At 46.1% G+C, this 25,549-nt stretch overlaps 1 protein-coding gene across 1 annotated transcript; it reads left to right on the top strand.

Annotated features, from left to right (window-relative positions):
- The first annotated feature begins 1,116 nt into the window (after positions 1–1,116).
- On the top strand, positions 1,117–23,911 carry MIS18BP1 (MIS18 binding protein 1). The gene is made up of 8 exons (XM_083167769.1): positions 1,117–1,123; positions 2,879–4,589; positions 6,716–6,888; positions 10,278–10,429; positions 12,014–12,162; positions 12,692–12,779; positions 21,806–21,857; positions 23,516–23,911. Exons 1-8 carry the CDS (start codon positions 1,120–1,122, stop codon positions 23,617–23,619), a joined length of 2,433 nt encoding a protein of 810 aa, XP_083023895.1. The 5' UTR covers positions 1,117–1,119; the 3' UTR covers positions 23,620–23,911.
- Positions 23,912–25,549: the final 1,638 nt, after the last annotated feature.

Raw genomic sequence — 25,549 nt, 5'->3', positions numbered from 1 at the left:
AAGGCATGCTAGGACGTGTAGCCTCACAACAGCTGGAGGACCACAGTTTGGACATGCCTAGGTTAAACCCTCATTCTGAAAGCTACTTGCTTGTGAATTACAAATGACACTTGGTCCGAATTCGGCTCCGTCCCCGGTAGTGGCGGATTGCGCATAGGGGGTTAATGCGCATGTGCTAATTTTCTGGGGCGCTCGCAGCCTGATCGTTCCGGGGTGGGCACCCAGCATTTCAAGGGGGGCACCCACAAAAATAGTGGGCAAGCCCATAGAAATACTGGGCGGACCCCAGCGAATGCAGCGGTCGGATGACGTCCGCGCCCACCACCAATTTACAGTAGACCGGCCATCTAAAAAGTCTTGGCTTACTTTTATCTGCTAACAGAGGAAAATCATTTGCTGGTGAGGAACCATTGAAAGGTTTCTTCTCTGTAAGAGAGCATGCGTAAGCGAACACTTCCACTCGCAGCGTTGCATAAGTATTCAAACCCTTGCCAAAATGGTAGTCAACAACCTACAGGAGCACGCATTATAATTCTAACCATATCGCTCAGAAGGGCCGAAATCGCTCATTGTGGGTGCGCATCAGTAACGCCATTGATCCTACACCATGAACTATACTATATCTCGTAATCTAAATCAATATCGTCCATAAAGGTAAGTTAAGTTCACAGAATGGGCAGCATGTTCTCTATATACACCGTCAGCCAACCCCCCCCCCCCCCCCCCCTAGTTCATACTGTGATTGATTTTCTTTTGTATATTTCCCTTAGCCCCAAAACTGGCTACTCAGAGCTCTACTGCGATTCTTGGTCTGGAAAGCACTGCTATAAAGGATCTGCAGAAAGTGCCTCAAGTGATGCTCACTCCCATCCGCTCCAAACATGAATTGAGAAAGAAGTGTTTGCAAAATAAAGTTTACTGCGAGGAATTGTCAACCGGGTCCACTACAGACAAAGGTGTGATTGAACGGGGGACAAGGACCTGCGGATCCGAAAGGCAGCAGGAAACTTCTGGAAGGCAAGAGACTCTCCAGGCTGTCTCCAACCCCACATCCCACTGTGATTCTCCCCCAGCTGGGTCTAGCAAAGGGAAACAAGTCCCTGAGGAGGAGAGGTGGCAATGTGTAAGTCCAGCTTCCATACACAAGACAAATAGATTTGTGAATGACTTGTAGACTTCTATAGTGGTTCCAGATGCATATAAAGGCTGCCTGCAACCTCACTCCCAGTTTAGACCATCACAGTCCATGTTTTAAGGATTTACTTACGTGTGCTTTGTTTAGTTATATTGGTCCATTAATAATCTTTTTTATAACCCGTGCAGTTCCTCTTCCCTGCCTGGGGTGTCGCTCTCTGCTGTGGTGCTTCCTGCACGGTTTAGTCTGTATTTCAGCACTGATATACAGGCCAGACCTGTGCTCAAAGCAATACAGCAGAGAGCGACACCCCAGGCAGGGAGCGGCACCGTGCAGGTTTTTAAAGATAAGGGTGCCAGAATGAACACTACGTAATGTATGTGTCTGCTCCCTGCATTGTCCCGGCTTCAGTTGGCTGCACTCTGTTAAAGTGTTTCTATTCAGTGTGAGTCAAGTTTGGGCTACTACCCTCTTCCTTTTTTTTTTTTTTTTTGGCTAATTCCTAATACTGTGCTATAGTTTATATTCTACCTATTATGATGCAGTGACAGACAATCTGTATATAAATCAATAGATTTGTCAGCTATGGACTAATCCGCAGGCATCACATGACAGAAACTGCACTAGGTGGATACAATACTTACACAATCACCAGTGATCTTTTTGCTGTTTGATATAAGTCCCTATTTGAGACTAATTTTATGCGTCTCTCCTTTTGTATCGGGTTGGGATCATTTGGTCTACAGCATGATGGTCGACATGAGAAAAGGTCGACATGGTTCTAGGTCGAAAGGTCATTAGTTCGACAATGTTTAGGTCGACAGTCAAAAGGTTGACATGGGGTTTTTCACTTTTTTTTAACCTGAATGTCAACACAGTCGACATGGACACAGTTTAAAGTGCACCGCATCCCCTTGCAACGCTCGCTGCACTCGCCATGCATCGGGCACGGGCCTCGCTATGGTCGGCACACTATTTTATTCTCCCACCACGCCCTAGTGGATGGTAGGGCATGAAATACCGCCTGTCGGCACATGTCAGCTCAAAAAACAGTGAAAAACCCCATGTAGACCTTTTGACTGTCGACCTAGACAATGTTGCACTAATGACCTTTCGACTTAGAACCATGTCAACCTAGAACCATGTCGACCTAGACCCTTTTCCCATGTCGACCTAATGGTGTCAACCTAATGACTGTTGACCATCATGCTGTAGACCAAATTACCGCATCCCTTTATACTATACTGATATCTTGTCTGAGGCTTTAGAGACATTTGGCCAGATGTATCCAGCTCAAAAAGTGATAAAGTGGAGAGAGTTAAACGTCCAGCCAATCAGCTCCTAAGTGCCATGTTACAGACTGGGTTTGAAAAATGGCAAGTAGGAGCTGTTTGGCTGTCTGTTAATCGCTCTCTATTTTATCACTTTTTGAAGCTTGATACATCTGCCCAGAGTTATATATATACTTTCGCCACTGATAAATATATGAGCTACAGAATTACTGGCCGCCATCAAACGTTTTCATTTGAATTTCTAGATTACTTTGCCTTTATGTGTGTGCGTTAGTTCATAATTTAGACAATTGTTCATTTAACAGGCACGCCCAATATACACGTTCGGTCTTCCTTTTTTCCTCCTTGCGTAACTACATGAGAAAAAAGCAAATAATAAAATTGATGGTACATATTTTAGTCTATTCAATTATCCTGTTTAACATACTGTATATATTTATTTCCTCCTTAGTATCTGAGCACCTCTTTCATAAAATGCTTCCAAAGTCCAAGGTTTCTCCTAGCGCCTCTAAGAATCTTTTAATAACCATCCCAGAGGAGAGTGAGGAAAGTCGCATCAAGGATTCTCCTCCACTTTTGCTCCCACCCACGCAATCCAAGAATGTTCTGAAAATAAAAGATTTGCAACCTCAAGTTGGCCATCATCGTTCAGAAGACACTGACACATACGTTGTGTCTGATGATGAGCCACATGTGGAAAATGGGAAGCAAGAAATAGAGAAGAAATTTACCAGGAGCAAAGCAGCTTCTCAGGCCACCATAAATATCTCAAGCGCGTCGCAAGACAGTGACGTTGAGATAGTCCTCTCGTCAGACCAGGATTCCTCTGATGATTATGAACCTTACTTGTATACTAAAAGGACATCAAAACCAGTCTCTAAAAAAGTGTTACCAGCACGTAAGTGTCAACGAAATCCTAGAAGTCTGAAAACAAACAGCCCAATAAAATCTAATTCCGCATCAAGTAGAAGACTACGTTCTCGGACTCCTGAAAAACGAAATGATCATTCCAAAATGTTAGACGACAGAATAAGTTCAGGAAAAGACTCTAAACAACCGATCAAGACTCAGAATAATCCAATTGTTCCAAATCATGCCCCAAGTACAGAAAGGCATCAGTCTCCTTCTGCCCAGGTACGGAGTGATTTAAGTGAATCTCTGGGTCCTGTTGCGGAACCAGATAAAGTAAAGGGCTTGCGGCGGGGGACTAGAGCTCGGCGTCAACCAACCCTCCCAGGACCTGTCCCAGCTAAAAGGAGACAACCACTTCGCTCTGCCCAACCACGGAGATATTTAGAAGAATCTGATGATGTTGAGGAGGAAAAAGTTTCAGGAAAGAAGCGGAGACAGCCGTCATGCTCTCAGACGATACAGAGTCTTACGGTTCGTGATGGAAGTATGAAAAATAAAATATCTTCTGTGCAACAACTGGGTGATATTCTGGAATGTTCAGAAACAGAAATGACTGCAAGAAAAAGCTCTCGACTGGCTAGCAGTCAGAAGGAAAAACAACATTCTGGTGGTGGCACTGACAAAAATAGCCAGCCAGCTAGTTCTGCGCAATCGCAGAGTCCTTTGGCTAAGGTTCATGACTCAGAAGAGGAAAATGTTTCAAGCAGAGACACTCCAAAGACTAATGATCCAAAGAAACAGTCCCCTTCAGATCACTTCCCAGGTAGAGAAAAGCTTTTGTCTAGTTCTGACCAACACTTGGTCAATGTGGAGTCAGCAGACACAAGAACTCTCTCGAGTGCTGCAAAGCGTAAGAACCATTTAACAGAGTCTGCAGAGGAGAACCGACCAACACAACATAGTAATTCCTCAAAAATACAGAGCCATTCTACCCCTACTTCATGCAGAGGAAAATTCTCTAATCTCCTTGAAAAACATGAAACCCATATGGAATCGGGGACCATTGTCAGTACAGAAATAAATGGTAACCAAAATCCTAAAGACAGCAACAATGAGAAAAATGGACCTGGCGACCAAAACCAACCCAAGAGGAGCAGCAAAGTTATCCACAGATCTTATGACTCTGAAAGTCTAAAAGTAGCTCTGCAGAAAGTGAAAGACAAATCAGATATTCGTTCCAACCCAGAACCATTTTCAGCAATAAGCTGTGAGGAGGAATGGACGAAGAAAGAACTGGAGAAGCTTAACAAGCAAGTATTAAAGTGTTTGTCAGTGTGCTGTTCGAGAACTGTGGTGTTGTACATGGTTTTGCTTGGTAAAAGGAAGAGTTCACCACTTTGTTTTGTGTACAGTTTTTTTTCCTGGTAATTCGGTTACCCCTCTTTTTTTTTGCGTGAAAAAAATCCTTTTAATCCAGGATTTTAAAAACAATGAGGGGGAACTGTACTGGCCTGCAATTTGGAGGCATCTGCAAGATCCTGGTGTCTGGCAATCGGGTTGGTTTCGTCTTTTAAATAGTTATCACTTTAAAACATTGATTAGACGCCTACATTTTGCTGATGCCTTCAGGTTGTAGGCTATTCAATTTTTGATCCCTTAGTTTTTAAGCATGTAGAAATAAACAGCAGTCAGTAGTGAGAGCAGGAAGCAGAGTGGGGCTAGGATGGGAGATGCTGAGAGCAGTAAGCGGGGTGGGGCTAGGATGGGAGATGCTGAGAGCAGTAAGCGGGGTGGGGCTAGGATGGGAGATGCTGAGAGCAGTAAGCGGGGTGGGGCTAGGGGGTGAGATGCTGGGAGCAGTAAGCGGGGTGGGGTTAGGGGGTGTGATACTGAGAACAGGAAGCAGGGTGGGGCTAGGACAGGAGATGCTGAGAGCAGGAAGCAGGGTGGGGCTAGGACGGGAGATGCTGAGAGCAGGAAGCAGGGTGGGGCTAGGACGGGAGATGCTGAGAGCAGGAAGCAGGGCGGGGCTAGGACGGGAGATGCTGAGAGCAGGAAGCGGGGCTAGGATGGGAGATGCTGAGAGCAGGAAGCAGGGTGGGGCTAGGATGGGAGATGCTGAGAGCAGGAAGCAGGGTGGGGCTAGCATGGGAGATGCTGAGAGCAGGAAGCAGGGTGGGGCTAGCATGGGAGATGCTGAGAGCAGGAAGCAGGGTGGGGCTAGCATGGGAGATGCTGAGAGCAGGAAGCAGGGTGGGGCTAGCATGGGAGATGCTGAGAGCAGGAAGCAGGGTGGGGCTAGGATGGGAGATGCTGAGAGCAGGAAGCAGGGTGGGGCTAGGATGGGAGATGCTGAGAGCAGGAAGCAGGGTGGGGCTAGGATGGGAGATGCTGAGAGCAGGAAGCAGGGTGGGGCTAGGATGGGAGATGCTGAGAGCAGGAAGCAGGGTGGGGCTAGGATGGGAGATGCTGAGAGCAGGAAGCAGGGTGTGGCTAGGATGGGAGATGCTGAGAGTAGGGTGGGGCTAGGATGGGAGATGCTGAGAGCAGGAAGCAGGGTGGGGCTAGGATGGGAGAAGCTGAGATGAGGAAGCAGCGTGGGGCTAGGATGGGAGAAGCTGAGATGAGGAAGCAGCGTGGGGCTAGGATGGGAGAAGCTGAGATGAGGAAGCAGCTTGGGGCTAGGAGATGAGATGCTGAGAGCAGTAACTGGGGTGGGGCTAGGATGGGAGATACTGAGAGCAGGAAGCAGAGCGGGGCTAGGGGATGAGATACTGAGAGCAGGAAGCAGGGTGGGGCTAGGATGGGAGATGCAGGAAGCAGGGCGGGGCTAGTATGGGAGATGCTGAGAGCAGGAAGCAGCACGGGGCTAGGGGATGAGATGCTGAAAGCAGAGTGGGGCCAGGGAGTGCAATACTTAGAACAGGAAGCAGGGTGGGGCTAGGATGGGAGATGCTGAGAGCAGGAAGCAGGGTGGGGCTAGGGGGTGAGATGCTGAGAATAGTAAGAGGGGTGGGGCTAGGATGGGAGATGCTGAGAGCAGGAAGCGGGGCTAGGATCGGAGATGCTGAGAGCAGGAAGCAGGGCGGGGCTAGGGGGTGAGATGCTGAGAATAGTAAGAGGGGTGGGGCTAGTATGGGAGATGCAGGAAGCAGGGTGGGGCTAGTATGGGAGATGCTTAGAGCAGGAAGCAGCGCGGGGCTATGGGGTGAGATGCTGAGAGCAGGAAGCAGGGTGGGGCTAGGGGGTGAGATGCTGAGAGCAGGAAGCAGGGTGGGGCTAGGGGGTGAGATGCTGAGAGCAGGAAGCAGGGTGGGGATAGGGGGTGAGATGCTGAGAGCAGAGTGGGGCCAGGGAGTGCGATACTTAGAACAGGAAGCAGGGTGGGGCCTATGGTGTGAGATTGATCTTTAATAATAATTTTGTGGATTTACAGGGCTGTGTCTTCTATACCACCTTACAAGAGAGGATTTTGGCAGGATGTTGCGAAGGCGGTAGGAAGCCGATCTGCCCAGCATTGCCAGGAGAAACATATGGACAGACAGGAGAGAAAGGGGAAAAAAGCACAACCAAAGCAAAAATCTGCTACTGCCAAGAAGAAAAAGCAAAGTAATATAAATTGCAAAGGCAAAAGCATGAGATGTTTTTAACGTTCACATTGCAGTCCACTGGATGCCAGTGTGTACTATTGTGTAGTTCTGACACACTTTTGTTGAGAGCAGTCTTAAGGCCCACATACACTTTGCGATTTGGGCCAGATTTCACCCGATTTGGAGTCTGGAGGTCGGACCGGCAGCACATAAGTTTTAGCAAAGCTTATGTGCAGCCTCTGGGTGGGGCACACTGCGAGCTGGGCAGCGGACACAGGCAGCGGGCAGGGGACTCTGCGAGGCGAGCAGGGGCAGTGGACACAGAAGCAGCAGGCGTGGGATGCCGGTGAGCCATTGATGGGAGCTGGAAGAAAAAAAAAATACATATGAAAGGGCAGCCAGTGATTGGCTGAGAGCTCTCTGCCAATTCCTTGGACACATAGGCAGCAGGCGTGGGATGCCGGTGAGCCAAGCAGGGAGCTGGAAGAAAAAAAAACGATTCAAAGGAATGGGCAGCCAGTGATTGGCTAATAGTTCTCTCTGCCAATTGCTTGGACACACAGGCAGCGGGTGGGGTGCAGGCGAGCAGGGAGCTGTAAGAAAATAAAAAACAATACAAATGAATGGGCAACCAGTAATTGGCTGAGAACCTTAAGCTGTGCCGACGGGTGCTGGATGACTCTCTGACCTTTGGGATTCCAGCGGTCGTTTCTCCTACAATGCGCTCGCCCCTCTTGTCGGACTACTGACCGTTGTGATTCCGATGTTGGAGAAATGGCCGCCGGAATCCCAGCTGTCAGAGTTATCCGGCACCTTTCGGGAAATTTAGACTGCACTCAACAAAAGCGTGTCATTGCGCATACCACACCCGTACTGACATGGGTGTATAAGGTATCAACAAACTGTATCCAATGCAAGTGTAAATGGCATAATTCTAACTGGGAACATTTACCTGATTATGTAAATTAGCTGTAGATGCCCCTCCCTTATTGCAAAGTCCTTTCTATATTATCTTTTGTTGTTTTTCTAATACATTTTATGTTGAAAAGGATCCCATTGTAAAATCTAGACTTGGGGGCAACATGCATCAAACTTTCAAAAAATTTAAAGTGGAGAAGTTTCCCATAGCAACAAAAATGCCTGACTACACATCCCAGCATGCCTTGCCCTAGTTTTAGCATTTCCCTAATAGCAAACTGTGGCAAGGCATGATGGGACTCGTAGTTTCACAAAAGCCGGAGGGCCATAGTTTGGACGGACCCAGGGAACCACCCAGGGTTTTATGGGCGTGCCCACAAAAACACTGGGCATACCCTAGCGGACATCTGAAAAGTAAGTATAGACCTACTTTTTCAGAGCGACGGCTGGAGAAATCATCCGATGGTGAGTGACAATCGGATGATTCTCCTCCGTGTGTCCGCATGTAAGCGTACACAAGGCGGGGAGAGGGTGGGCGTGCGAGTAGGTCTGAATCATTCCCTTTGTGCCAACTAAGTTGGTATAAAGTTGCAGGTAAAGCAGATGGTGCAGCTATGAACAAGTCATTGACACAAACTGGCATTGGGGACAAACCTGTCTGCTTGGTATCAGTTTCCATAAATATATTCCGTTATTTACAATAGTTCCTATATATATTTACTTATTATTTATTTTACTACGTTTCTTATATAGCGCACACATATTCCGCAGCGCTGTACAGCGAATATTTGAACATTCACATCAGTTGCTGCCCCTAGTGGAGCTTACAATCTATATTCCCTACCACATGTACATGCGCACGCAGACATTCTAGGGTTAATTTGTTGGGAGCCAATTAGCCTACCAGTATATTTTTGGATTGTGAGAGGAAACCGGAGCACCCGGAGGAAACCCACGCAAGCACGGGGAGAATATACAAACTCCGCAGAGTTAGAGCCATGGTGGGAATGGAACCCATGACCTCAGCGCTGTGAGGCAGTAATGCTAACCATTACACCATCCGTGCTGCCCCGTATATATAACACATGGTGGGGATAGAACCCATGACCTCAGTGCTGTGAGGCAGTAATGCTAACCATTACACCGTCCGTACTGCCCTGTATATATAACACATGGTGGGGATAGAACCCATGTCCTCAGTGCTGTGAGGCAGTAATGTAACCATTACACCGTCGGTACTGCCCCGTATATATAACACATGGTGGGGATAGAACCCATGACCTCAGCGCTGTGAGGCAGTAATGCTAACCATTACACCATCCATACTGTCCTGTATATATAACACATGGTGGGGATAGAACCCATGACCTCAGTGCTGTGAGGCAGTAATGCTAACCATTACACCGTCCATACTGTCCTGTATATATAACACATGGTGGGGATAGAACCCATGACCTCAGTGCTGTGAGGCAGTAATGCTAACCATTACACCATCCGTACTGCCCTGTATATATAACACATGGTGGGGATAGAACCCATGTCCTCAGTGCTGTGAGGCAGTAATGTAACCATTACACCGTCCGTACTGCCCTGTATATATAACACATGGTGGGATAGAACCCATGACCTCAGCGCTGTGAGGCAGTAATGCTATAACCATTACACCGTCCGTACTGCCCCGTATATATAACACATGGTGGGGATAGAACCCATGACCTCAGCGCTGTGAGACAGTAATGCTAACCATTACACCATCCGTACTGCCCTGTATATATAACACATGGTGGGGATAGAACCCATGACCTCAGCGCTGTGAGACAGTAATGCTAACCATTACACCATCCGTACTGCCCTGTATATATAACACATGGTGGGGATAGAACCCATGACCTCAGCGCTGTGAGACAGTAATGCTAACCATTACACCATCCGTACTGCCCTGTATATATAACACATGGTGGGGATAGAACCCATGACATCAGCGCTGTGAGGCAGTAATGCTAACCATTACACCATCCGTACTGCCCCGTATATATAACACATAGTGGGGATAGAACCCATGACCTCAGCGCTGTGAGGCAGTAATGCTAACCATTACACCATCCGTACTGCCCCGTATATATAACACATAGTGGGGATAGAACCCATGACCTCAGCGCTGTGAGGCAGTAATGTAACCATTACACCGTCCGTACTGCCCTGTATATATAACACATGGTGGGGATAGAACCCATGACCTCAGTGCTGTGAGGCGGTAATATTACACCATATGTGTTGGCATCTTTACATTAAATACTGTATCCTCACAGTACACTTGTGGCAGTAACTTGAGTGTTTCTTTCTAATCCGACAACATTGATTTAATATAATAAAATTACCCACCCAAAGTAATTATTGTATTAATGTAAACGTTGCATTAATACCTCTGTGCAGCCCGATGGGAAGGACTGGGGGACATAACATTAACTGGGAGTGATTTCTGTCTCCTAGCAAAGAGTAAAGAAAAGGAGACTGTAAAAATCACAGCGAAAGTGGGGACTCTAAAAAGAAAGCGGCAAATGCGAGAGTTTTTGGATCAGATGGAGGTGGATGACCATGACGACCTGTTCAGCGATACAATGTTCCAGAACGAGAAAGTGAAGGTAAAGCACAGGCAATGGGATTGAGGCCGTTACAGGATCGAGGAACCACGATGCGTTTCGAGCTGCAATTGAGCTCATTTTGAAGACTGTATTGTAGCTTGAAATGCGTTGGAATTCAGGGCTGCTGGATTGAGAGACAGGGCACCGGTGACCATCTGGAAAAAGCCCTTGGTGACCGATTGGCAGGGTATGTCATTTGGCACAAAATGTTCTGATCCCAAACCTTCCACCTAATTCTCTTTCACAATTGAATGTAATTCATTTATTACTTTGTCTGTTCATTCATTCATTACCAACTCATTCTGGTAACGATATTGGATATGTGGGATTTTCAGGACCACAGCAGTTTGTACGCAATGACCTCTGACAGTACAGGATCGTAACTAGGGACATTGGGGCCGATTCAGAGGTTTTCGTACAGGTCCGAATTAGGCCCCGATGGCGAGAGAATGAGTGACAAGCAGGGGGCTGCCCACAAAAAAAAAAACGGTGCGCCCATGGAAACGCTGGGCGGACACCTGCAAATGCAGGCGTGCCCCTACCTGCCTGGGGTGGGCAGATGAGGCAGCCAAGCGAGCAGGACTGAATTACCCTCATTGTTTTGTTACCAGGACGAAAGCATCTTTTCAATTGAAAGTGATTTTCAGTATTTTTTTTTATTACCCTTGATGTGTCCAAAGGGGGGTTACATCACTTAATGGTGTAAGGGATAACTAATCTATATTCATCATACAGCCCATTAGAACAGGTGACTTGTTTGTCTTCTATGAAGCTAAAGAAGACCACCAGCATGAAAAGTCTGTTCGGTCCCCCGCGTGTTCGCACGGAGGACCGATGTTAAGGCTCTGCGCGTATGCGCATGTGCAGGGCTTCTGTGCGGGTGCCTTTGGTACTTGCATAGTCTCTGTGGCACTCGCACTAGCGGTCGTGATGGAGGCGGGGGGGGGGGAATCGCATGCGAACACCCTGCGTTTTTATGGGTGTACCCATCAAAACAGTGGGTGAGCCCAGAAAAAAAACTGGGCGTCCACAAGCAAACACCGGCGGCAACCTTCCTGCCGGGGCCTGCCCAGTTCTCCGAGCAGGATGCCGCAAGTCTAAGTCAGCAGAGACTGACTGCGAATGGATGTGCAAAACAGCCATTCACAGTGTAGAAGGTATATTCACAGTGGGCGCCGGGCATTCGCACTAAAGGCTTGCTGAGCAGCGAACTACCACTGCTTATCAAGCCAACCAGAATGACCCCCAAAGTCCAGTACACTGGGGCTGAGCTGTTCTCACATCCCTGCTGGTGAACTGGTGTCTTCCTGCGCTCTGCTTCCGGACTTCTTTCATGGATGATGGAGAAAGATCTTCTGACTTTCATGGGGACAATGGACAATTCTAGCATTTTATTGGTGTGTGTGTGTGTGTGTGTGTGGTGGATGGGGAGTATACAGCCAGTAGCGCACAGTTATTATGGGGTAAATGGATGGAGAATTGGTATCTATCCCAATAAATAATGTTATGTGGAAGGTGATATTGCACCAGCCAATCAGCTCCCATAATGTGGTGTTTTCTTCTATGTCTCTTTTGTACACGTAGATGCCGAAATTGAACAGCAGCAGTCAAGAGGAATTTGACTTCCAACTGCCCGAGCTAAACCCAACCACCCCGACCTCCTGTGTGTTCTCGCTGGCTTCTACTCCTCAGTGTGACTACCTCACCCCCGGAATGCTGGAGCCCCTGAACATGTGAGGCCATTACTGAAACTGACTCATCATTGGATAGACTGAAGCTTGATACAGCTGGTCCTCAGTGCTGAGCAGATAGTGATAAAGTGGAGAGTGATGAACAACTGGCCAATAAGCTCCTACCTGTCATTATTCATTCCCTGCCTGTAAACCAGGCATTCCCAACCACGGTCCTCAAGGCACACCAACAGTGCAGGTTTTAGTGATATCCAGGCTTCCGCACAGATGGTTTAATCCGAATACTAATTAAGTCACCTGTGCTCAAGCCCGGATATCTAAAAAACCTGCACTGGTGGTGTGCCTTGAGGACCATGGTTGGGAATGCCTGCTGTAAATGGTTAGGAGCTGATTGGCTGGCTGTTTATCGCTCTCCACACGATCAGCGTGATACATCTGGCTGCACTTGTGATCAGCAGGAGGTGATGGGGGCAGTGCTCAACAATATCATATTTAGTAACAGCCGTTGTTAATATTATTATTGTAAAATGTGGTTTACTTGCTCAGTAAGCGGTTCTGTATGTCCACACAGAGAAGAGAATGATCAGTACCTCTACAGACTTCAGAAGAACCACAATTGGGACAAGGTCATGTGCTGGGACAACTTAAAGAAGCGATCGGTATGTTTTGTCTGTATTATGTCAGGGGGAAATGTTCTGTTACAGAATAAATTGTCTATCGGTTCCATATTGCAACACCTATCATAAGACACGTTACCATATTTGTAATGATACTGTTGACCTAACAAGCGTTGTCTATAGGTACGGTTTGAACACAGACTTTGTTTGATGACTAGATGGAGGTAGTCTCTGCTCATGCCCCTTGGATTTCCCTTGCTCCTACAGGCTGCATTCTCATGTGTTTTAGTTCAGCCCAAAGGCTAGTGTTGACGTCACTAGTATTGTGTCAGTCGTGAAATGGGATCTGGTATGGGGTAAGGCTACCGCAATGAGACCTAGAATTAGGCTACTTCTTCTGGCATCTCAAGACACAGGAGCGTAAAGTTCATATAGCAATAATTAATCTCTGAGGAGACTCTCAGTCTTGAAAAAGCTCATTTGCGAAACGCGCGTCTGCGTTTCTCGTGAGCGGGGGAAAGTGGGTTGATTGATGTTTGATTTATATATAGCATTGTGGTGCGCCCTCATGTTACAGTGGTCTGCTGATAACTAATCTAAAAGCATATGCCAGCACGTGTGGCAACACTGTTACTACATCGAGTGTGAAGTGATATGTGCAGTGATTTCATTAAGAACACGGTCCAGGACCCGTCAAGCCGCAGGGCTCTGTTGGCTATTATATAACAAGGGCACACGCTGTCATTAATGGAAACCAACGCCATCCCACTATTAATAATAATCAAACGTAGTGAAAGTCACCAATGACCTGCTGTCAGCCAAATCCAAGGGTCACTTCTCCCTGCTTATCCTTTTGGACCTATCTGCTGCCTTTGACACTGTGGATCACCCTCTCCTCCTCCACACACTCCAAAACATTGGCTTCTCTGGCACAGTCTTCAACTGGTTTTCCTCTTACCTCTTCAACCGTTCCTTCTCAGTCTCTGCCTCTGGCTCTACCTCACCACCTTCTATCCTTCCTGTCGGGGTCCCTCAGGGTTCCGTCCTTGGCCCCATTCTGTTCTCTCTGTACACCTCCTCTCTGGGTGCACTCATTAACTCCTTTGGCTTCCAATATCACCTCTATGCAGATGACACCCAAATCTACCTCTCCTCTCCTGATCTGTCCCCCACTGTTTTCTCTCAAGTTTCCAACTGCCTCGCTGCCATCACTACCTGGATGTCTGAGCGATTTCTGAAGCTGAATATGGACAAAACCGAACTTATTATCTTTCCCCCACCCAGAGCTATGCCCCCTACTAATATCTCTATCACTGTTAACAACACCATCATCTCCCCTGTTCCCCAACTCCGCTGCCTGGGTGTCACTCTTGACTCCTCCCTCTCCTTTGCACCCCACATCCAAGCCCTGGCCCATTCTTGCCGGTTCCAGTTACGCAACATTGCTCGCATCAGGCCCTTTCTCTCACAGAGTGCAACTAAGCTGATCATCCACTCATTAGTCATCTCACGGCTTGACTACTGTAATGCTCTCCTCACCGGCCTCGCTCAATCCCAACTAGCTCCTCTCCAATCTGTCCTCAATGCTGCAGCCAGGCTTATCTTCCTCTCCGGCTGCTCTAATTCTGCCACTCCCCTTTAACAAAATCTGCACTGGCTTCCATTCCCCTACAGAATCCTCTTCAAACACCTCACACTCACATACAGGGCCATCTCTAATTCCATTGCTCCATATATCTCTAACCTCATCTCCATTCATACACCCTCCCGCCCTCTACGGTCAGCTGACGACTGTCGTCTCTCCTCCACCCTAATCACTGCTTCCCATGCTAGAGTACAGGACTTTGCCCGTGCTGCACCCCTTCAGTGGAACGCACTCCCTCGCTCCATTAGACTCTCCCCGACCTTGCAAAGCTTCAAACGGGCACTGAAAACTCACCTATTCATCAAAGCGTACCCTTCCACTGCATAAACCAGCTGGTTCTCCGACCCCTTGCCTGTTTACATCCTGCTATCTAACCACCACCCCCTCGCTTGCACCTCTTGTAATCTGTCTGTCTCCCCTTCCTACTAGATTGTAAGCTCCTCCGAGTAGGGCCCTCTTCCCTCCTGTTGTCAAAGCCCACTTCTCTTCACATTTCACTCACAGCTCTCCTTTACTCCAACACTCAGTGACCATCTTCATACTCATCTCCATCATTGGCCTCAAGCCTCTAGTTGTATGTTGATTGGGTCCTCACTACTTACATTTAAGCTGTAATGTGTATTGAACTGTGGGGCTCTTTATTTGTACTGTATTTTTGTTATTTATTCAATGTTATGCCAAGTTTTGTCTCCCTGTATTGTTCCTTTGTACGGCGCTGCGAAACACTTGTGGCGCCTTATAAATAAAATTATAATAATAATAACGTAGACACATGGTGATTTAAAACTGTATTGCTATATGGAAGCATCCTTTTGCTGTGAAGACAGACGTGAGTCCTTGAACGTCTCACATAGCATCTAAATAAGACAGGCAGCAGACGGGATGCTGCCCGCACCAGTCTTCTGTACATATCACTCCTGATAATAAGGCCAAATAGGGACAAGGTTCCCAATCTGTGGAGTACTAATTAATATCCACTGCCTTCATTGACACCGGTCGCACCCCTTTTGCTTTACTATTATTTACCAGTAAAAAGACCACACATTTTCTGACCCCCGCCACGTCAGGAAGTCCAATTCCTTTGTATTAAAACCCTTGTTTTGTGTATTGTGTATTACATGTATGTTTTATCTTCGCAACAATTTTTAATATACTTATTAACCCCTTCCTGACACAGCCAGTTTTTGCCTTCCTGACAGAGCCCTTTTTTTCAAATCTGACATGTATCACTTAAGTGGGGATAACTTTTTTTTGCTTTTACTTATCCCAGTGATTTTGAGATTGTTTTCTCGTGACACATTGTACTTCAAATTAGTGGTAAATTTGGGTCGATACAGTCTGTGTTTTTTTGTGAAAAATACCAAAATGTCGTAAAAAAAATGGAAAATTTAGCAATTTGCAAAATGTTAAATTTTCTGCTTGTGAGACAAATAATCATACCACTCAAAATAGTTAATAACTAACATAGACCATATGTCTACTTTATGTTTCCATCATTATTTCAACTTCCTTTTAATTTTTTTGGACACTAGGAGGCTTACAATATGAATAGCAAATTCTCAAATTTTCAAGAAAATTTCAAACACTGATTTTTTTAGGGACCAGTTCAGTTCTGATGTGACTTTGAGGGACTTGTATGTGAGACACCCCCATAAATGATGCCATTTCAAAAACTGCACCCCTCACAGTATTCAAAACAGCATTTTGGAAGTTTGTTAACCCTTTAGGTGTTTCACAGGAATTAAAACAAAGTGTAGGTGAAATTTCAAAATTTCATTTTTTTTGCAGATTTGCAATTTTAATACATTTTTCTAAGGAACACAGTAGATTTTACTAGAGAAATGTGACTAAAAATTGATTCCCCCAATTCTTTTGTTTTCATAAATATCCTATATGTGGCCCTAGTGTGCACGTTGACCAAACCACAGGCTTCATAATAGAAGGAGCACCTACTTGATTTTGGAGCCTCCTTTTTATGAGATTATTTTTTAGGCACCATGTAGGTTTCTAGGCACCATAAGATGCTAAAATTTAGGAACCCCCCCACAAGTGACCCCATTTTGCAAACTACACCCCTCAGGGAATTCATCTAGGGGTATAGTGTACATTTCAAACCCCCAGGGGTTTCACCAATTTTGATACAACTGGGCAGTGAAAATAAAAAATTACATTTTTTTACACAAAAATGCAGTTCTGGCTCAAAATTTTTCATTTTCAGAAGGTATGAAGGAGAAAAAGCACCCCAAAATCTGTGCCCCAATTTCTCCCGAGTACGGCAATGCCTCACATGTGACCAAAAAATACCATTTGGGTGCATGGCAGGACTCAGAAGGGAAGGAGTGATTTTTGGATTTTGCAGCTCAGATTCTGGTGGAATGTTGGTGGGTGCTATGTCGCATTAGCAAGACCCCCCATGCACCAATACAGTGGAACCCCCCCACAAGTGACCCCATTTTGCAAACTACACCCCTCAGGGAATTCATCTAGGGGTATAGTATACATTTCAAACCCCCAGGGGTTTCACCAATTTTGATACAACTGGGCTGTGCAAATGAAAAATTACATTTTTTACACAAAAATGCAGTTCTGGCTCAAAATTTTTCCTTTTCACAAGGAATGAAGGAGAAAAAGCACCCCAAAATCTGTGCCCCAATTTCTCCCGAGTACGGCAATGCCTCATTTGTGACCAAAAAGAGGCAGGACTCAGAAGGGAAGGAGTGATATTTGGATTTTGCAGCACAGATTCTGGTGGAATGTTGGTGGGTGCTATGTCGCATTAGCAAGACCCCCAAAACACCAATACAGTGGAACCCCCCCACAAGTGACCCCATTTTGCAAACTACACCCCTCAGGGAATTCATCTAGGGGTATAGTGTACATTTCAAACCCCCAGGGGTTTCACCAATTTTGATACAACTGGGCAGTGAAAATGAAAAATTACATTTTTTTACACAAAAATGCAGTTCTGGCTCAAAATTTTTCATTTTCAGAAGGTATGAAGGAGAAAAAGCACCCCAAAATCTGTGCCCCAATTTCTCCCGAGTATGGCAATGCCTCATATGTGACCAAAAAATACCAGTTGGGTGCATGGCAGGACTCAGAAGGGAAGGAGTGATTTTTGGATTTTGCAGCTCAGATTCTGGTGGAATGAATGGTGGGTGCTATGTGGCATTAGCAAGACCCCCGAAGCACGGTGAAATGATGAACCTAATAATCCATAGATGTGTGGTATATTTTAAAACACTCCTTTATACATAGGCCGGGTTTGTCGGGGCAAGTTTCACAGTGGAAAATAGTTTCCTTTCTTATTCCCTTTTTATAGCAAACTTTGCACCTTTTTTGTGTCCTGCCCTTTCTTGCAGTGGAGGGGATTTCGTTATGAAAAAGGTTGCCCTGGTACAATACGGGGGCCAGTACTAGAAGTACTGGGGCCCTCTGCCTGCTGGTTCCCAAATATTAGGCCCTTTATGACTTCCTCTTGAAAGTGCATAAATGTCCCCCTCTGGCTGGTAGAACGGAATAGCACGTAAGCGTTATACAGTGCCATCTGGATGATATACACGGCCAGCTTCTTGTACCAGATTTTTGTTTTCCGCAGGGCACTGTACGGCTTCAGTACCTGATCTGAAAGATCCACTCCGCCCATGTACCTATTGTAATCTAGGATACAATTAGGTTTTGAGGTGTGGGTACTGGTACCTCGTACAGGGATGGAGGTGGTACTGTCTCCATGAATTGTTGTCAGTATAAGGACATCCCTCTTGTCCTTATATTTGACCAACAACATATTTTCGGTGCATATTCCCCTGCTTTCACCCCTTCTCATTACTTGGGCAATGTGCGTTTTTGGGAGGCCTCTTTGGTTCTTACGCACAGTACCGCAAGCTGCTGTACCTCTTGAACCAAGGGCCTTAAACAGGGGGATGCTAGTGTAAAAGTTATCCACATAGAGGTGATAACCTTTATCCAGGAAGGGGTGCACTAAATCCCAGACAATTTTTCCACTAACACCTACGAGGGAGGGGGGGCATTCTGGCGGTTCAATTCTTGAATCCTTCCCTTCATATACCCTAAACCTGTGGGTGTACCCTGAGGTGCTTTCACACAGCTTATACATTTTTATGCCATACCTTGCCCTCTTACTGGGAAGGTACTGGCGGAATTTAACCCTTCCTTTAAAATGTATAAGGGACTCGTCAATACAAATAAATTTTTCAGGGATGTACATCTCTGCAAATTTGGCACTGAAATGATCAATGACCGGCCTGACTTTGAATAGCCGGTCAAAGGTGGGATCATCTCTGGGTGGGCACAGTGTATTATCGGTGTAATGTAAAAATTTAAGGATTATCTCAAAACGAGCCCGAGTCATGGCCATACGGTAAAATGGGGTGCTGTACAGAACATCTGTACTCCAATATTGCCTAATTTCTGGCTTTTTTACTATGCCCATATGTAACACCAGACCCCAAAACGTCATCATCTCTACTGCATCTACAGGGGTCCACCTAGCAAATGATGACGTGGGGTTTTGAGCAATAAACTGCTGGGCATATAAATTAGTTTGGTCCACCATTAAATTTATAAAATCATCAGAGAAAAATAATTTGAAAAAGTCAATTTCTCTGAGACCTGCTGAATCAAATTGGATTCCTGGGATGGCCAAAAACTCAGGAACCTGGGGCTCAAAATTGTCTGGTGGTGGGGTCTATACGGGATCAATCATTTGGGGGGGGGGTCTCAGCTGCTCTACGGGGGCGTCTTTGAGGGGGTCCCTCATCAGCAGAGGAGGAAGAGGAGCTTAAGGCGAATCCTTCAAATTCCCCGCTTGCATCACTGGCTGTGTCAGAGTCAGAGGCAAGCATGGCATATGCCTCCTCCGCTGAATACATTCTTCTGGATGACTGGGATGACATTTGGGATGCCATTTTTATTTTTGTGTTTCTGTAAGTGTAATGTTTCAACACGTGTATAGTGTAGGGGGGGTACAAACTTTATTTCAACACGGGGGGTATGTAGTGTGTAGTGTGTATGTAGTGCAGAAAAAAAAAATACTTTATACAGGAATTTGATCCCAATAAAAAAAAAAAAATTGAAGGGGTTAAAAAAAAAAAAAAAGGTCCTGCGCCAAAAATTGAGCACAGATGTTGGTCAGTAACGTCCGTCACTGAACAGCGCTCAAAGGCAACAGGAATTTGATCAAAAAAAAAAAAAATAGATCAACCCTGTGCCGAAAAAGCTGATCAGTGATGTACGTCACTGATCAGCGCACAGTGGCCACAGGACACCCACAAAATCACAGTGTGTGTAAAAAAAAAAATTAAAAAAAGACCCCACAGCACCCTCAAAAAAAAAAAAAAAAGGTGATCAGTGATGCGACACTGATTACCAGTGAGGGGCAGCAGGTGCACAACCTTTGGTGCAACTGACAGTGCAACTGGCAGCAACTGACAGGTATATATAAAAAAAAAAAAACCTGCACCCCCAAAAAGTTGCTGATCAGCACAGATATACTGATCAGCACAAAAGGGGGGGTAGCAGACACAAAATATAGCACTCTCTATCACTCTGTCACTATCTCTCTCTATCTCTCTCTATCTATTACTCTCTATCACTCTCTATCACTCTCTGTCACTATCTGTCCCTATCTCTCACGATCTGTGACTCTATGACACTGCTGCAGCAGCACACACACAAGTCACAAGATCCAGGAAGTATCCAGCTGCTGGCAGCACGCTACCAGCGGTGATCAGGTAAGTTTCAGGCAAGGATCAGGTATGTATCACGACAGATTGGCACGGTGACCGCTCTGCACGCAATTCCAGACCGGAATGGCGTCTGCAGCGCAGTCACCGTTAGTTTAAATCACGCGCCTTGGCTGTGATTGGTCCGTGGGTCCCACGGACCAATCACAGCCTTGGGGGCAGGTGGGGTGAGGTGTCGTCGTCACCGATGACCCCCTCATGCCCCCTGACGCCCGGCGGTGATTGACACCTGTGTTACCGAGCGTCTGATTCGCCAGTAACACAGGAAAACGCTGTGAATGGCTGTTCACAATGAACAGCCAATCACAGTGATCGCCGACGGGGGGGGCGGCATCGCAGCCCCCCCTGGGCATGCAGGGACATGTCTGCTGTCAGGGACAGCAGACATCGTCCCTCTGTCACTGCGTCTCGAGACGCAGTGGCACTTTGAAGTCATGACGTATATATACGTCATGTGTCGGGAAGTACATCCCGGCCATGACGTATATATACGTCAAATGTCGGGAAGGGGTTAAAGGTTATATTTTATTTATACCCTCTTGTTTGTGCACCGCAATAAAGGCACTCTGTTGTTTCCTCTATATACATCTCTCTATGTTCTGCAATTAGTGTCTGAGTCCTAAGGCCCCCAGACACAATGTGAAATCGGCCCAAATAGCATGTGTCTGACATCCGATCCGCAGTCCTGTGTGCATCGGATCGGACCCGAAGTACTGCACGTACTGTATAACCTCTGTATCAGACCCCCTCCCGGTGACAGGGAGCGGAGATCACATGCAGGAGGGCTACTTCGCATGCGAACCTGCCGCACTGGAGGGTCCCAGGCGGTCTTGAGGGGAGAAGTTGCATAGTGTATGGGCACCTTAACACTCCGTTGTGTGTTGTTGGTTCCTGGATTTCCCTGAGGCGTGGTCTCTTTTTCTTTCTTTTCGGCTTAGTCCTTTTATCTTTCCCCATTGTAGTCTCAGTAAGTAGAACACCAACTCCTGTCAGGGGATCGGACTCCCGAATCCATGACGGGCATCAATAGGTATCAGTGTTGGGAACAAGGTGTTGCAGACTTCATGTCTTCTGACCTCCGTGGCTGCTGGTCTGCATGACTTTGTTCCCACCCTTGTTGGCCATAGTAATGCTGCAGATTCCCCAGTGCTGCTCCTGTGTAGATTGGTATGCGGTACAGGGCTTTATCACCCACCATGGTTGGATCAGATGTTGATTAGTCTGTTTGGCTTGTTGCCTTCTGTCTTTTTGTTTGTTTATTATGATGATGACGATGATCACCATACAATAGCTGTCCTCCTAGGTTATGTTTATGACTTACCGGACAAGTTGGTATCATTCCTGGGGCCAGACGCCTGTCCTGTTACATCATTTACTAATGAGATCCACTTATAAAGCATGAACAGAGTACAAACCCCTCGGGGGAAATTTACTGAGATGAGCGGTCTACTTCACAAGGGATGTTGCTATGGGCAACCAATCAGCGACTATCTATTATCTTCTAGAAGGTGCTAAATAAATAAGTAGATTCTGATTGGTAGCCCATACTGACATCCCGTGTAAAATAGAAATCCCATCCTAGTATATCCCCCCCCCCCCCATGTTTTCCTCTTTAATATAGAACATGATGCCATGTGTTTTATTCTTTTTAATTACAGAAAGACTTTTATCATGAGAAACCCACCTTTCAATTTCCATCACCAAACAAAGGTAATTATAAATAATTCCATGTGTAGTGTATTTATTATGCCACTTATCATTGGGGAAATATACATGCAAAGGTTTAAAAAAAATAATTCTCATGGAATGTTGGCTTACACAGACAGGGTTTCTAAAGTCCTGACTGGGACTGCTAACAGGGCAGGTTTTCCTGGTCTTCTCACAATGTTGTAATTCTGGCCAGTCAGTGCCCTCTCCTGTGAGTGATGTTAGTGGTAAAACTCTGTTTCCTAACCAAGATGCTGTTCTTTTGTTATCAACCTAATATTTTAGGTGCTGCAGCCCTTTAAAGCTAAAGTTGGGTAGGGGTCAGGGATGTAGCTGTGGGGTCTCAGGGATCTAGCTGTGGGGCGACTCTCCATGGCCCTTCACTAGGAAACACATTCATATCTTCCATAAAGGTATATACTACACTAAACTAGCCTCAGTCTGATGGAGTGATCTGGAAACAAATCACAGACAGATTTTCCATCTTTTTACAATTAACTGTGTAAATAAAGGTGATGCTGTTGGAACACAGGCCGCAAACCTGTAAATCTGGATCTACTTAGCAACTTTTAGCAATAACAAACTTGCTTCCTCACTGGGCTGGCATTGGTTACTGGTAATTGGGTTGAAGGCTAGGCTTTTGAGTCCACTCCTGTTAGACACCAGAGGGACCTATTTACCTAGGGGAGGATGTGTGACCCCACACCTGTAAGACACCAGAGGGTGCTATTGCCTAGGGTAGGATGTCTGAGCCCACTCCTGTAAGACACCAGAGGGTGCTATATACCTAGGGTAGGATGTCTGAGCCCACTCCTGTATGACACCAGAGGGCGCTATATACCTAGGGTAGGATGTCTGAGCCCACACCTGTATGACACCAGAGGGCGCTATATACCTAGGGTAGGATGTCTGAGCCCACACCTGTAAGACACCAGAGGGCGCTATTACCTAGGGTAGGATGTCTGAGCCCACACCTGTATGACACCAGAGGGCGCTATATACCTAGGGTTGGATGTCTGAGCCCACACCTGTAAGACACCAGAGGGCGCTATTACCTAGGGTAGGATGTCTGACCCCACTCCTGTAAGATACCAGAGAGCGCTATAAAACATTGCAGCAATAAAACGTCTCTCTGTACACAATACACCAAAAATTCTGTGGCAATACTGGCCAGCTGTAGTAAGTATGGGGCGTACTGCATCCCCGGCCTGTCTGGGTCCTTCATGCCCTCTGGAAGCTTAGTCTCAGGATGCTAGTAGCAGATTAATTTATATCAAAATGAAATTCTTTTGAAGCAATTCCTCTTGTATATCCTGAGATATCGGTAGCACAGGAGGGCAGCCTATAGTACAGGTGCTGCTGTAACCAGCTGCTTTCGTGTTCCTATCAGTCTGGGAAACTTTAGTAAGGAGAGTGTCCTGCTGTAAGTGTTCTAGTGGTGCTTGGATCACACACCTTTGTAGAATTCCACAGAATAATGACCATAATGAATAAATGCTGTATAATTAACCGGAGTATGTGATCACAGACCAGCAATGGCACTGGTACCAAATGACAAACTGATAAAGAATCTGCTCTTGGTGTTACGTATTCCTTCTCCTATATTACATTACATCAGTAATACCTTGTACATCTGTTCTCTGCTATTTTATATGCTGCAGACTCTTCGCTGGTTGGGAAACTCTTCAAAAATGATGATCCAGAGACGTCGGATGACGAGGAGGAGAAGGACCATTATTTTTCCGATGTCTCTGAGGACAGATGAGCGATTTTTGTTTTCGTGAACCCTGTAAATACAAATTCTATTTTTGTAAGAATTTCCTACTTGGTTTTAGATTAGACTGTAAACCGTAAGTCTTCGCTTCTTATTCGGGCCTGCGGCCTCTTGTGGCTCGGCCCGCAGCCAGAGTAAGAATAGAAGACTTACGGGCCGCGGCCTCTTGTGGCTCGGGCCGCGGCCTCTTATCCGTCCTGCGTCTCATTGCTCAGATCCATTTTTAAATTGTGAATCATGTAGTTGACAGTTTTTAGAAAATAAATGATAACCTGAAAGAGCAGATTGTTCCTGGCACTTATGGATATGATGTATAGATAATACAATGTGTAACATGTACGTTCTACATGGAAATAAATCTGAGCAGCAGGTTTCTGTGGGTATCGGTCCTTGCACATTAAACCTGGCAGACATATAAAACGTGGCCCAGGAAATAAAACCAGAGTACTAAATAATCACAAGCGAAAACCATTAGATTAAATGTCATTTATTAAAAATGTCACCTCAAATTGCAAAAAAAGCGGGATACGGTCATTTGGTCTACAGCATGATGGCCGACAGTCATTAGGTCGACATGGTTCTAGGTCGAAAGGTCATTAGTTCGACAGTCTCTAGGTCTACAGTCAAAATGTCGACATGGGGTTTTTCACTGTTTTTTGAGCCGACATTTGTGCCGACAGGGCGGGCTGGGCAATTGCGGCCCTCCAGATGTTGATGAACTACACATCCCAGGATGCTTTGCATTAGTTTTGCTATGTGGCAATGCTGAAACTGATGCAAGGCATGCTGGGATGTGTAGTTCATCAACATCTGGAGGGCCGCAATTGCCCAGCGTGGTGGGAGAATACAATAGTGGGTTGAGGTCTACGAGGCACCGTGCCCGAAGCATATTGAGCGATACGAGGGGATGCGGTGCACTTTAAACTGTGTCCATGTCGACTGTGTTGACATTCGGGTAAAAAAACCTGTGAAAAATCCCATGTCGACCTAGACCCATGTTGACCTAACGGTGTCGACCATCATGCTGTAGACCAAATGATCCCAGCCCAAAAAAGTACTACTAAATAGAAATACAATTATAACTGTATAGATTTCATTCATGTCTAGGGTAAAACAACCTCACAAACTGTGACCTCATGGATATATGCTAAGAAGAAAGTGTTCTAAAGCAGGAGTTCTCAAACTCGGTCCTCAGGACCCCACACAGTTCACGTTTTCCCAGATCACCCGGCAAGTGCACTTATAATCACTGACACATTTTAAAAGAGCCACAGGTGGAGCTAATTATTTCACTTGTGATTCTGTGGAGACCCGCAAAACGTGCACTGTGTGTGGACTTGAGAGCCGAGGTTAAGAACCTGTGTTCTAAAACATATACTTATCTATCAGAATGGAAGTCACACAATCCATTATGTACGGGTAACTAGGTCATGATCAGTCAGAGGATCCAGTGAGTGTGTGTACACAGACCAGTTCCTCCTACAGCTCCGTAAGCCCGTTATTCCCACTGGATCCCGCACGCTTTCCGGTGTGAGATGAGTGTGGTCAGTGGATTTGTGTGGGATAAGGGAAGCCAACAATAGTGAAAAGTTCCCTCCCTTTAATTGTCTTCCTACAGACTTCTTATACTCTTCATGTGATGGTTCCCTAGCTGTACTCCTGTCTGCTCCTCAATTAGGAATGGTTAAAGTTGTAGTTTCTGTAAAATAGAAGCACCAATGGCAGGTCTAGGTCACTGTAGTGGTAGTACATCCTGGATGTGGACCATTGGGTACGCTGCTCCTCCAATGGTGTGTAAGCGCCAGTGCAGCGGACAAGAAGAGCACCGTAGTGGTCAGTGTAATGGGGTGATCGCGGCTCAAGCACACCGGGAACACTTCTACTTTGGTTGCAGGTGGTGCATGTAATGCAGGCACCCAAG

This window comes from Crinia signifera, chromosome 12 (genome assembly GCF_055691185.1).
Source record: "Crinia signifera chromosome 12, ASM5569118v1, whole genome shotgun sequence".
Classification (NCBI taxonomy): domain Eukaryota; kingdom Metazoa; phylum Chordata; class Amphibia; order Anura; family Myobatrachidae; genus Crinia; species Crinia signifera.
This window is presented reverse-complemented; position numbering and strand designations above follow the sequence as displayed.

Excerpts from the sequence above, each read along its gene's own strand:
- MIS18BP1 (XM_083167769.1), top strand. Across the intron at positions 4,590-6,715 it reads GAACTGGAGAAGCTTAACAA|GGCTGTGTCTTCTATACCAC; the intron begins GCAAGTATTAAA and ends GTGGATTTACAG. Across the intron at positions 21,858-23,515 it reads ATTTCCATCACCAAACAAAG|ACTCTTCGCTGGTTGGGAAA; the intron begins GTAATTATAAAT and ends TATATGCTGCAG.